The sequence below is a fragment of the Monopterus albus genome, unplaced genomic scaffold (assembly GCF_001952655.1).
Source record: "Monopterus albus unplaced genomic scaffold, M_albus_1.0 scaffold306.1, whole genome shotgun sequence".
NCBI classification, from domain to species: domain Eukaryota; kingdom Metazoa; phylum Chordata; class Actinopteri; order Synbranchiformes; family Synbranchidae; genus Monopterus; species Monopterus albus.
Window position 1 is genome coordinate 541,135 of NW_018128186.1, and position 13,164 is coordinate 554,298.

General features: G+C 41.2%; 1 protein-coding gene across 1 annotated transcript in view; it reads right to left on the bottom strand.

The window, feature by feature from the left end:
* tollip (toll interacting protein) overlaps positions 1-13,164 on the bottom strand; it is a 43,271-nt gene that overhangs the window by 15,676 nt on the left and 14,431 nt on the right. Inside the window, exons 3-5 of the mRNA XM_020623635.1 lie at positions 9,893-10,075; positions 7,153-7,305; positions 2,151-2,235 (exon numbers count right to left, since the gene is read on the bottom strand). Of these exons, the coding sequence (XP_020479291.1) occupies positions 2,151-2,235; positions 7,153-7,305; positions 9,893-10,075 (421 nt within the window). The remainder of the gene's footprint in view (positions 1-2,150; positions 2,236-7,152; positions 7,306-9,892; positions 10,076-13,164) is intronic.

Genomic DNA, 13,164 nt, shown 5'->3' on the forward strand with positions numbered 1-13,164 from the left:
CAAGGTCACTAGATTGAAGAGTCTGCAGGCAGGATGAATATTGTTAGTAGCATGATATGTTCAGCCGTAATCTTAATCATAATATCTTCCGAGGCTTACTGTTCGGACATGTCCCTGAATGTCCTGTATGTTTTTAGATACACACCACTAATCAACAGCCACACACTTTAATTTTCTCCATGTTTTGACTACTGCTCTGGTCAGCTGCCAAGCTGGCATATCAGGTGACGTCACGGTTTGACGTTGCCTGTGTAGGATGGGGCTAGCCCAACCAAGTGATTAAATTGTATAGGCTATTAGGTTCGGGGCTTTTTCATCTTCCGGGCTGCCTGCACGCAGTACTGGAGGTGGAAGATGTTAATTTTGCCTGTGATCCTTTGAATAAACCAGCACGGTTATATTTTTTATATATCCAAGTGGTCCGCTTCGTCTCTCAGAGTTCCTGGTTGAAAGAACTGGGTAATATCTTTCAGACGTCACAGTTTGGCGTCACACTGTTGTGGTTCGGGGCTTTTTCATCTTCCGGCTGCCTGTGTGCATGTTGGAGGTGCAAAGACTCCTGAGCGTGTAATGTTAATTTTACCTGCGATCATTGAATAAATCAGCACTGTTTTGAAGTTACTCGGACTGCTTCGTCTCTCAGAGTTAACGTGGTGAAAAGAACAGGGGTCCAACAATAACTTTATTTTCCCTGTTTATACATATTACAGCTGTATTGATGATTGTCCAGAACTACTGAGCTTTGGTTACTTTTTAACACATTTATTTTCCTTGCTTATATACCTTACAATTGTAATGAGGTAGAATCTGCCTACTTTCTGTAACTTCTGAATGTCTGCATTCCCCAGGCAACCAGATGGCCTATTTACATTTTAACAAAGCACTGCTAGCCCATTTCACACCCACACCTAGACTAAAATAGCATATCCCAAGTTCTCCCTCACCAGGGGGTGTCTTACAAACACAGGGGGGCTCACAACCTGAGATGACCACTTGGCCAGTCTAGCATACATATTAGCATCACACACACAGGGGGCCGGCAACCCAGATGACCCATTGTTCTGTGCGCTTGATTAAAACCAAGCTGCCACCTGAGAGACACACACACACATACCTAGACTTTACCACATTCTAACAAGGGGGAGCTCCAGTTCACACCAAATGGACAATGGGATCAAAAAGCTGTTGAATGTTGTACCTCTGTCGAGGGCGGAGCAGCCCAAGAAGATAAAATGCATTGTAAAACATGATTCAGGGGGTTACTTTTTAAACACATTTATTTTTAGCAGTTTTCCTGCAGGAGCTCTGTCTCTCTGAATCCGGTGCTGTAAAGACTTTCCTGTGATCAGACTCTCAGTAATCTTTCTGTTGATTTTAAACAGTCCTCTCCTGTCTTCACTTCTCGTGCTTCTAACCCCCTTGTGGGGGTTAGATTAAACACAGCGGTCATGTGATTTCCCCCATTGTAAATCACAGGTCAAAAACTTTCTGTCAAAGTGAAAGTAACATCTAAGTGTGAAAAGGAAGGCAGATGTAACAAAACAATAAACCTTTGGAAAAGAGGGTGGTTGGCGGGGTGGAGAGGGTGGAAGCAAAGTGTGAAAAGTGATGGCATCATGGGCCATAAATCTCCAAGTTCACACGTCAGTTTGACAGGTGCTGAACTGTATATCTCTCTCTGATGATATCACTATGACACCATAAGGGTTATTTTCTCAAACCTGACAAAAGCTACTTCAGAGTGAGAGAAGACAACTTAGTAATTAGCAGTTACTACCAGATGGGTGGTGAACAGAAGAACAGGATGTGTACTGGTGTGTGTGTGCGCACCTGGTCTTAATCATACTGTGAGGACCAAAACCAGGTCACACACACACGCACACACGCACACGCACACGCGCGCACGCACACACACACACTTCTTATGGGGACCTGATGCTGGTTCCCACCATGTAAATTGCTGAATTGTAGACTGACAACTTGGTTTAAGGATAGGTGTTATGGTTAGGCACATAGTGGTTATGGTTAAGGTTACTTATAGGGCAAGTCTACAGAGAATGAAAGTCCATGTAAAGTCCTCACAAGGAATAAAAACAAACATGCATGTGTGCATGTGTGTAAATATGTGTGTATATGTGTGCGTGTCTGACCTGCAATGGGCACATATCCTACTCCTTGCTGATACACAGAGGGCATTAGGACAACAGGCTGAGTCATCATCCCCGCTGGTAAGGACTGAGATGAAGACAGATACAGGGACAAGATTAACAGCTTCACTGCTTGGACTTCACGAGATAATATCCAACTCCTAATATAAACCCAATTTCCAGAAAAGTGCATTAAAAACCAAAATCTATGACTTTTTTAATTTGCTTGAACATTTATTTAACAAAAGTACAAAGAAAAGGTTTTCAATGTTTTCACTGACCAACAGAACTGCACTTTATAAATATAACTAAATTTAGAGTTTGATGCCCGCATCACACTCAAAACAATGTTGGGACAGAGACTAAATAAGACTAAAAGGTTTATAGAATATTCCATCAACACTACTCTTGAAGATTTCAAAATTAGCAGCTTAACAGGTAAAAGGTCTGGGTATCATGACTGCGTATAAAAGGAACAAGGGTTAAATAAGTATGAAAATTTGACCTCTTCCTTCTATAAAATGATGACACTGGGCTGGTAATGTCCCTTTCAGATTATTTGCAGCACATTTCTTATAGAACAATCAATAGCCAGTACCATGTAAACATACTGCAAAAGAAAGAGGATGGAGAAGGATGTAGGATGTTTACATTGATAGGTGCATTGATATAATTAGGGCAAAGAAGAATATAGAAACAATCCTTAGTAGGGGTGTGACGAGATTAAAATGTGGTCTTTGAAGCAAAAGCTGTCTTGAGATATCATTACAGTGCCTTGCGAAAGTATTCGGCCCCCTTGAACTTTGCGACCTTTTGCCACATTTCAGGCTTCAAACATAAAGATATAAAACTGTAATTTTTTGTGAAGAATCAACAACAAGTGGGACACAATCATGAAGTGGAACAAAATTTATTGGATATTTCAAACTTTTCTAACAAATAAAAAACTGAAAAATTGGCCGTGCAAAATTATTCAGCCCCCTTAAGTTAATACTTTGTAGCGCCACCTTTTGCTGCGATTACAGCTGTAAGTCACTTGGGGTATGTCTCTATCAGTTTTGCACATCAAGAGACTGAAATTTTTGCCCATTCCGCCTTGCAAAACAGCTCGAGCTCAGTGAGGTTGGATAGAGAGCGTTTGTGAACAGCAGTTTTCAGTTCTTTCCACAGATTCTCAATTGGATTCAGGTCTGGACTTTGACTTGGCCATTCTAACACCTGGATATGTTTATTTGTGAACCATTCCATTGTAGATTTTGCTTTATGTTTTGGATCATTGTCTTGTTGGAAGACAAATCTCCATCCCAGTCTCAGGTCTTTTGCAGACTCCATCAGGTTTCCATCCAGAATGGTCCTGTATTTGGCTCCATCCATCTTCCCATCAATTTTAACCATCTTCCCTGTCCCTGCTGAAGAAAAGCAGCCCCAAACCATGATGCTGCCACCACCATGTTTGACAGTGGGGATGGTGTGTTCAAGGTGATGAGCTGTGTTGCTTTTACGCCAAACATAACGTTTTGCATTGTTGCCAAAAAGTTCGATTTTGGTTTCATCTGACCAGAGCACCTTCTTCCACATGTTTGGTGTGTCTCCCAGGTGGCTTGTGGCAAACTTTAAACGACACTTTTTATGGATATCTTTAAGAAATGGCTTTCTTCTTGCCACTCTTCCATAAAGGCCAGATTTGTGCAGTATACGACTGATTGTTGTCCTATGGACAGAGTCTCCCACCTCAGCTGTAGATCTCTGCAGTTCATCCAGCGTGATCATGGGCCTCTTGGCTGCCTCTCTGATCAGTCTTCTCCTTGTATGAGCTGAAGGTTTAGAGGGACGGCCAGGTCTTGGTATATTTGCAGTGGTCTGATACTCCTTCCATTTCAATATTATCGCTTGCCCGGTGCTCCTTGGGATGTTTAAAGCTTGGAAATTTTTTTGTATCCAGTTCCGCCTTTAAACTTCTCCACAACAATATCTCGGACCTGCCTGGTGTGTTCCTTGTTCTTCATGATGCTCCCTGCGCTTTAAACGGACCTCTGAGACTATCGCAGTGCAGGTGCATTTATACGGAGACTTGATTACACACAGGTGGATTCTATTTATCATCATTAGTCATTTAGGTCAACATTGGATCATTCAGAGATCCTCACTGAACTTCTGGAGAGAGTTTGCTGCACTGAAAGTAAAGAGGCTGAATAATTTTGCACGCCCAATTTTTCAGTTTTTTATTTGTTAAAAAAGTTTGAAATATCCAATAAATTTCGTTCCACTTCATGATTGTGTCCCACTTGTTGTTGATTCTTCACAAAAAATTACAGTTTTATATCTTTATGTTTAAAGCCTGAAATGTGGCAAAAGGTCGCAAAGTTCAAGGGGGCCGAATACTTTCGCAAGGCACTGTACATGACAGGCCGGTATGATGGAGTGTGACGATACATTCACATTAGTCTGGCAAAAAGGCAACTCCCTGCTGTGTTTTAATGCATGGGGCTGCGTTGATCGGGGGGTGAGGGGTTGAAGTGGGAGTGATATGGCCACCTTGTGATGAGTCAACATGAGTGGCTTCATTCATGTTTCCAGCCCATGAGTTTCTGTTGTATTTTGGTTAGCTATGTAGCTAACGTAGCCTACTCTACTTTAGCACTGTCTGCAGAAGTAAATAAAAACAGTTTAACATCAGTACTAACAAAAATGCATGGCTTGTTGTTATGGTGTGTTAACTGTGGCCCAAATTCAACAATGAATTACAATGAATGCGCATGATAATAACAAGGTAAACAAGAGAGTCTTTTTCCCATGGGCACCCAGGCCCCACTCATCCCCCGTATGTGATTGGTCAACACACCACCTTTACCGGATGATGTCACTGTCTGGTGCTATACAGTGAGGGTGAAAATAGTATAGAAGGTCACACACAGCTTCAATTATGAGTTAGAAGCTCATGCATAGTTCAAGCATATTTCTAGGGACTGAAATCCTACAGGAAAGAAGCCAGTGAGTCGGGTTTGTGGCAAAACCTTTTACAGTGTATATTGTTGTGTTTTACTGCATATGATAATTCATACTCAGAAAGCACAACTGAAGTGACATTCACTAAAAGATGATTAGTTAAAACATTTCAAAATGCATCTGCATTGTTTTGCCTTATGTGACTTTCAATCAAATAAAAGACTATTTTTCCTGTCATATACTGTATTTCTTCATTGAAGATTTCTTAAAAATCACTCATATAGCACACTTTCTACCCGGCCTATTATCACAAAAAGGGACTCAAAGATAATGGTCATACAAGACCAATAAACAAGCTAAACATTAAAAGCTTGTTTGAAAAGATACGTTTTTAGAGCTGACTTGAAGGCTACTGGCTCAGTTATAGAGCGTATATCTAAGGGTAAGGAGTTCCACAATCTAGGGCCATACACGGCAAAAGTGCGACCTCCCCATTTCTTATAGTGTGCAGGAGGAACAACGAGGGCGAGGTGACCTGACGACCGTAGAGTTCTGCGAGGGACATATCTGGACAGGAGGTCCGATAAGTACAAAGGGGCAAGGCCGTGTATGGCTTTAAAAACATAGAGCAAGATCTTGAACTCCACTCTCCATTTTTCGGGCAGCCAATGGAGAGACAACAAAACTGGGGCAATGTGGGCATGCCGATGAGTGTTTGTAAGCAAACGGGCGGCCATGTTTTGGACCAGTTGAAGCCTAGACAAAGATGACTGGGACAAACCGGCATAGAGGGCATTACAATAGTCAAGCCGGGAGGTCACAAAGGCATGGATGGCTTTCTCTAAGTCAGTACGAGACAGGAATGGCTTTACCTTAGCTAGCAATCTTAACTGGTAGAAGCTAGTTTTTACCACTGACTTAATCTGTCTATCAAAGTTGAAATTCGCATCAAATATTACTACCAAATTTTTTTTACAGCGTTAGAGAATGAGGGGGCAGACGTGCCGAAGTCTAATACACCTACCGCTGGATGGGGATTAATAACAATGTATTCAGTTTAAATGTATTCTTTGTTTAAATAAAGAATGGTACTGGTGGCAATTATTTTTATATTAGCATACCTGTGGTATCTGGAAAGCCTTTTATCCTGCAGGAGCCGATGGTAGTGGCAGGCACTGTACCTATACAGAGGCTCATAAAAAGTATTTTATTGATTTTATAATTCAAGTCATGGTCAAAATAATATGGCTTTTTTGACCAAAAAAAATTACAAAAAACCGTTGCTGCCTTTTATTAATACAACAATATTTAATTGTTAAACAGGGACAGCCTATCTAAACTAGACTGGTTAGACAAACTGTGTGCTCACATATGGACACTAAGTAGTAAGGATATCTGCCTTGTAATGAATCTGTAGTTCTGAGGGTGTCCACCTCCCAGTTATTCTTTTATTTATATCAATAATTTAAGATAATAAACGTAATATTTTGGACCTTATCCAGTATTTGTATTAAGAATCTCCTGAAAAATAAAATGTGCCAGATTAGTTTCTATTTCAATATGTCAAATACTTAACGAACAATTGAAAGAAAGTCACTTTCGGCTTTTCCCGTTTAGGGGTCGCCACAGCAAATTGTCACACTGACGACTCGCATGTTGACATTTGGCACATGTTTTATGCCGGATGCCCTTCCTGATGCAACCCTGATTCAAACAATTACTGCAGGTAAATATAAGTATTGGATTCGGTACCAGCAAATACTTAATATTAAAGGAATCGAATCAGTATCGGAGCCAAAAATGGTGCATCACTAGTAAATATTGTATGCAGATGGAGCACACAACCTAAAAAACACAGAACCCCCACCTACCCATTACTGAGAGAAAACCCAAAAAGCACAACAACATTCACACACTGGTTGTCATGCTGGAGAATGGATTTGGGACTAATAAGACACCTCGCTGATGGTATTGTGTAATGGATACTAATCAAAATGTGTAAAGTGTCTAAAACTCGCACATCCTGTTTGATGGGTGTAGATGTTTGACTTGTACTTACAGAAAAAGACATCACCAGGTTGATCATGCCCTCCTTGTCATCACCCTGCCTGCCACTGAGGCTGAACCACTCGTCCACCACACTGCCTTCCCTTAGGCCTTCAGGGATGGTCACATGAGTCCATGCTATTCTGTCGTCCATGGAAAATGCTCTCTGGTTGGTACATCAGCAGAAAGATAAAAAAAATACAGAGCAGAAAATATAGATTAGATTACCATACAATGATAGCCATTCAAAGTGTCACACTCTGTTGTGCTGCAGCATGGTACATTTCTGTATAATGTTTGTATGTGGCACTCAGCTTACATGCAGCTTTTCACAGATACGGTGTACATCCAGTACAGCACTGTGGCTGATGTGGCTTCACATCATGCTGTCTTGAGATACTATACAGTCATCTTCATCAAGCACTTGGTCTATACTGATCAGGCAATTTTAGAGCTTATTTTGGGCAGAAATGGTTAAAACCTTCTCAGACTGCCTTTTATGGCAAACGGAGACATGGGACAAATTTTGTAGCTTTACCGGATCAGGACATCTCTACTGTACATATACATGCACGTGTAGCCAGTAATTCCCTCTTTGTCTATTATTTGTCAAAGTTTTGGACTGTACCTTTTCCCAAAGTGTTTCTCTAGGATCCCCTGTGTGTTTTGTACACTGTGGGGGCTGGCTTGACCACAGTATCTCCCTGTTAGATGCACAGCTATTCATTCATTCATTCATTCATTCTCCTTCATTCATTCATTTTCTACCGCTTAGTCCCTGAACGGGGTCATGGGGGGACCGGAGCCAATCCTGGCTGGCAATTGGGCGAAGGCGGGGTACACCCTGTACAGGTTGCCAATCCATCGCAGGGCTAACACATAGACGAACAACCAGACACACGCACATGCACTCCTATGGGCAATTTAGAGACACCAATCAACCTAAGCTGCATGTCTTTGGACTGTGGGAGGAAGCCGGAGTACCCGGAGAGAACCCACGCAAGCACGGGGAGAACATGCAAACTCCACACAGAAAGGTCCCAGGTGGGACCCGAACCCGGAACCTTTTTTTTTTTCACTTCTTTTCTGAGTTTTTCAGCCACAGCATTTTCTTACCTTTACTGTTCATGTAGACTGAGTCAGAAACAGTCAAATCAGACCCTGTATTGACTGAATATGGCAGAGAGCATTTTATTTATAAACAGGCTGATCCTGTGTTATAAAGGATAACTGACAAACTTCACAGTTAAGGTGAATGTTAGTCAACAATGTCAAAAAGCTATAAAACCTAGGGTAACGGCAGTGTGGTAGCTAACGTCATATGTTCAAATATTACTGTGATAAAGCTAATTGTATTATGCTTTGGCACCCCTGCATTTTTGTCAGATAACACACCACTTCTCCCAGAAAATTGTTGCAATCACATATTCTTTGCTATTCTCATGTTTATTCCTTTTGTGTGCATTGGAACAACACAGATAGCAGGAAGAAACCAAATCTGATCCATTCCACAGAGAACTCCAAACATGGACTGGACAGATCTACTGACGCCCTCAACTTAATCTTTGGCAGCCCACACTTTGGACAAAATTGAAATCACTCACTTCCTGTAACCATCAGTGAGTTTCTTCCACCTCTCTACTGGAATTTTGGATCACTCTCCTTTTGCCACCTGCTCCAGGTCTCTCAGATAGTCTGAGGCTATGGTGCTCTGCCGGAAAACAGTGAACTGCTCCCTCTGGGTTGGGAGTGAGTTGCTGCACCAAGTAAAGAAGTTTAATTATCTTGGGGTCTTGTTCATGAGTGAGAGTAAAATAGAGTGTGAGATTGACAGGCGGATAGGGGCAGCATCCGCAGTAATGCAGATGTTGTACCAGACCGTCATAGTGAAAAAGGAGCTATGCTCCAACCCTCACCTATGGTCATGAGCTGTGAGTAGTGACCAAAAAGATAAGATTGCGAATACAAGCGGCTGAAATGAGTTTTCTTAGTAGGGTGGCCAGACTTAGCCTTAGAGATAGGGTGAGGAATTTGGATATCCAAAAGGGGCTCGGAGTAGAACCATAAATTGCCCATAGGAGCAAGCGAGACTGTGTGTGGTTGGTTGTTTATATGTCATCCCTGTGATAGACTGGCGACCGGTGCATGGTGGACCCCGCCTCTCACCCAATATCAGCTAGGATTGGCTCCAGCCCCCTGTGACCCTATTAAGGAATAAGCGGTATAGATGACAAATGGGACAATATATCAAAATTTAAATTTGTTGACCCTTTTTAATAGAATCAATCAAACTTTTAGAGGTGTCGCCTTTAACTGTGTAGGACGCATTAGGCAAACTTACAGAGGTCAAATTAAGTATTTCATACTTGTAACAGTAAGAAAAGAAAGAAACAAATACCTCAAACAACTGACAAATCTGATAGTGTTAATGCAGCTGGACTTACCTCCCAATCAAACTCCTTCACCAATACAACTTATCAACCCAAAAAGCTGAACACATTATTTCTAAAGTGCAATGTGACTTCTTTGAGAACAGTAAAACAGGCAGATGACTTCTGGGCTCAGCAAAAATGATAAAACAGCTGAATTAACACCTCTGAAAAACAGAACATTATTGCGTTCATATAACAGAACGATTGTATTAGGTAGCATTAGATTTACCTAGGTGTATATAAAAGCTGCAAACTGAGTTTATTTAGCAGTTCAGATCATCTACATTTGGATCGCCTCTGAAGGCACCTCCATCTCCTTACCTCATCAAAAATCTCCAGATAGAAGGAGTCCACTCCAGGAGGCACAGTGCACTGGATAACCTTGTTCCATCGCGGGTTCTTGGCTCCGTTGTGAGCAGTTGGTGTCTCATAGACTGCATAGCCCAGTCGGATTCTACAGTATGGGTCCATCCGGGTCATACCATAGTTTTTAGCCAGCTTGGCCTATATAGCATAAAAAAAGGTGGCTTAAGTTAAGGATAATAACTTAACAACAACAAGTATGTTACAAACACAGGGAATTTGTTTCTGGTACAGAACCAAGGCAGCCACCTGCGGTGCCAACTCACACCGATGGGGGCAACTTAAGTGACACATTCCAGTTAGCCAATGCCACAATTTAGCTGGCATGTGGGAGAGAATAAAAAAAAAAAAATCCCACATCTGTCAAACTCGGTTGCTAGGCAATGCTCACAGAATTTATAGCAGATAAGCGGATTCTTTAAGTAACACTGACAATCAAAAATTGGTTAACAATTTATTAAGTACAGTGATCTTTTGTCTTAAAGGGCCAATGGCACTTTTCCTTGTTTTCTGACTTATCTACAATGTTACAATGGTGAATTATCATCCTAGATGTGACCTAAATCTCAAAAAATGAGGTGTACCACATGTTCTAGTACTTCTATGCAGAAACAACTCTGTTTATACAAGTCTCACAAACTCACACAAGACTTTATTTCTAACAAAATAAAGTATTACGTGATAGCTTATGGATTTCCTTGAATGGTCATAAAAGCCAGGCAATTGCGCGTTCATGTGAGCTTGCCTTCCACCAGTGTCCCCACCATATTGGCAAAATGCTATATTGCCTGGTTATTTATGTATATTTTCAATGAAAGTCACTTTTGGCTTTTCCCATTTAGAGGTCGCCACAGCAAATTGTCACACTGACAACTTGTATGTTGACATTTGGCACGTGTTTTACGCCAGATGCCCTTCCTGACGCAACCCTGACTTGAACTCGGGCCGCAGCGGTGAGAGCGCTGCGCCTCAACCACTAGCCTACCAGGGACGGCAACTGGGTATAACAATAGTTAGAATAATAGTTAGGAGAGCATGCTGATGCCCATGAAATGAAATGGGATGTTTACTACGCCCAGTTTGTGGATATATTTTCCCTCCTGCTGCTGCACTGTGACCAGAGAATGTAGGAAAAAAAATACAGGGCCTGAGGCTAGTGCATGTCCAGGAATGTTCCCTGTACTGGGACTCGCCATTTTACCTGACCAAGTCTAACCGACAAACAGCCGGCCTGTGAAGCCCCCGCAAGCAGTGAATGATCAGCTCATCAATGCTGGATTCCCCCATAGCACAGTACCTGTTTGTTTTGACTGCTTGAGGCCAGTGTGTATGTGATGTGTTGCTGGTTTACAAGCAGATTAACAACCCATGATGTTACTGTTGGCGCTGTAGGAATTAATTTCACAACTTTGGGACAGTATGTGGTCCTGTGGGGGGAGATGCAGTGACCACTGGTTGGATTTACCGACCTTGGAGCTATTTGATAAGTTAAAAAACAAACAAACAAACAAAAAACACGTTGCATGTCCGTTAATGCCTTGTTTCTGTAACATTAACTGTTGTAAGGCTGGAGAAGTTATGTCTGTAGTTAAAATATGGGGTTTCTCAATTACCCGCTTTGTTTAGAGTGTTACACATCTCTTTTCATCGGTACATATCTATGGATGAGGAATTCAAATTAATTAATGCCGTTGCAGTTCATTGTGCTGTTCACTTTCAATGCAACACTGGAAGCAGTAGCTGTTAAATGGCTGGAAAGGAGCAAAATGAGCATGCCATGGGGACTTTCAAACTGTTTTAATTATTGATGTGGCCTATGTGCGCTGCATATTCAAATTTAATGAACAGATTAAGTAAACACAAGGCCAAAGCAGACATTTTGGAAGTGATGTTTTATTCATAATTAAAACATCAGACTTTAATTCTAGGCATCAAGAGCCAGCAGAAGACTGCCACATGCAAACTGCTCTCTGGACTATCTCTCCTTATGTTACATTAATAATAATAATAATAAACTTTATTTATATACCTCTTTACAACTCCGAAGAGCATAAAGTGCTGCACAGTGGAACATATGTATCATCTAAAAAAATACTATAAATATCAATCCAAAAACAGGTTTATAAAATCCTAGCAATAAAAATAATTAAAACATCAGACTTTAATTCTAGGCATCAAGAGCCAGCAGAAGACTGCCACATGCAAACTGCTCTCTGGACTATCTCTCCTTATGTTACATTAATAATAATAATAATAAACTTTATTTATATACCTCTTTACAACTCCGAAGAGCATAAAGTGCTGCACAGTGGAACATATGTATCATCTAAAAAAATACTATAAATATCAATCCAAAAACAGGTTTATAAAATCCTAGCAATAAAAAGTTTCAGCAAAATAAAATAGTATAGAACAACAAGTTAAACCATGTCCCTTTTCGGCAGATAAGGCCATTTCTTAATATCTAGAATACAGTTATGCAATGGAGTAAGTGCATTTGAGTCGGATAGTACAAATGGCATATACAGTCAGGGAAAAAATTATTTGAACCCCAGCTGATTTTGTAAGTTTGCCCACTAACAAAGAAATGATCAGTCTACAATTTCAATGGTAGGTTTATTTGAACAGTGAGAGACCCAACAATAACAAAAAAAATCCAGAAAATGCATTACAAAAAAGTTATAAAGTAATTTGCATTTTCCTGAATGAAATAAGTATTTGGTCCCTTTGCAAAACGTGCTTTAGTACTTGGTGGCAAAACCTTTGTTGGCAATCATAGAGGTCAGACGTTTCTTGTAGTTGGCCACAAGGTTTGCACACATCTCAGGGGGGATTTTGACCCACTCCTCTTTGCAGATCTTCTCCAAGTCATTAATGTTTCGTGGCTGATGTTTGGCAACTCGAACCTTCAGCTCCCTCCACAGATTTTCTATGGGATTAAGGTCTGGAGACTGACTAGGCCACTCCATGACCTTAATATGCTTCTTCTTGAGCCAATCCTTTGTTGCCTTGGCCGTGTGTTTTGGATCATTGTCATGCTGGAATACCCAACCACGACCCATTTTCAATGCCCTGACTGAGGGAAGGAGGTTCTCACCCAAGATTTGACGGTACACGGCCCCATCCATCCTCCCTTTGATGCGGTGCAATTGTCCTGTCCCCTTGGCAGAAAAACACCCCCAAAGCATAATGTTTCCACCTCCATATTTGACAGTGGGGACGGTGTTTTT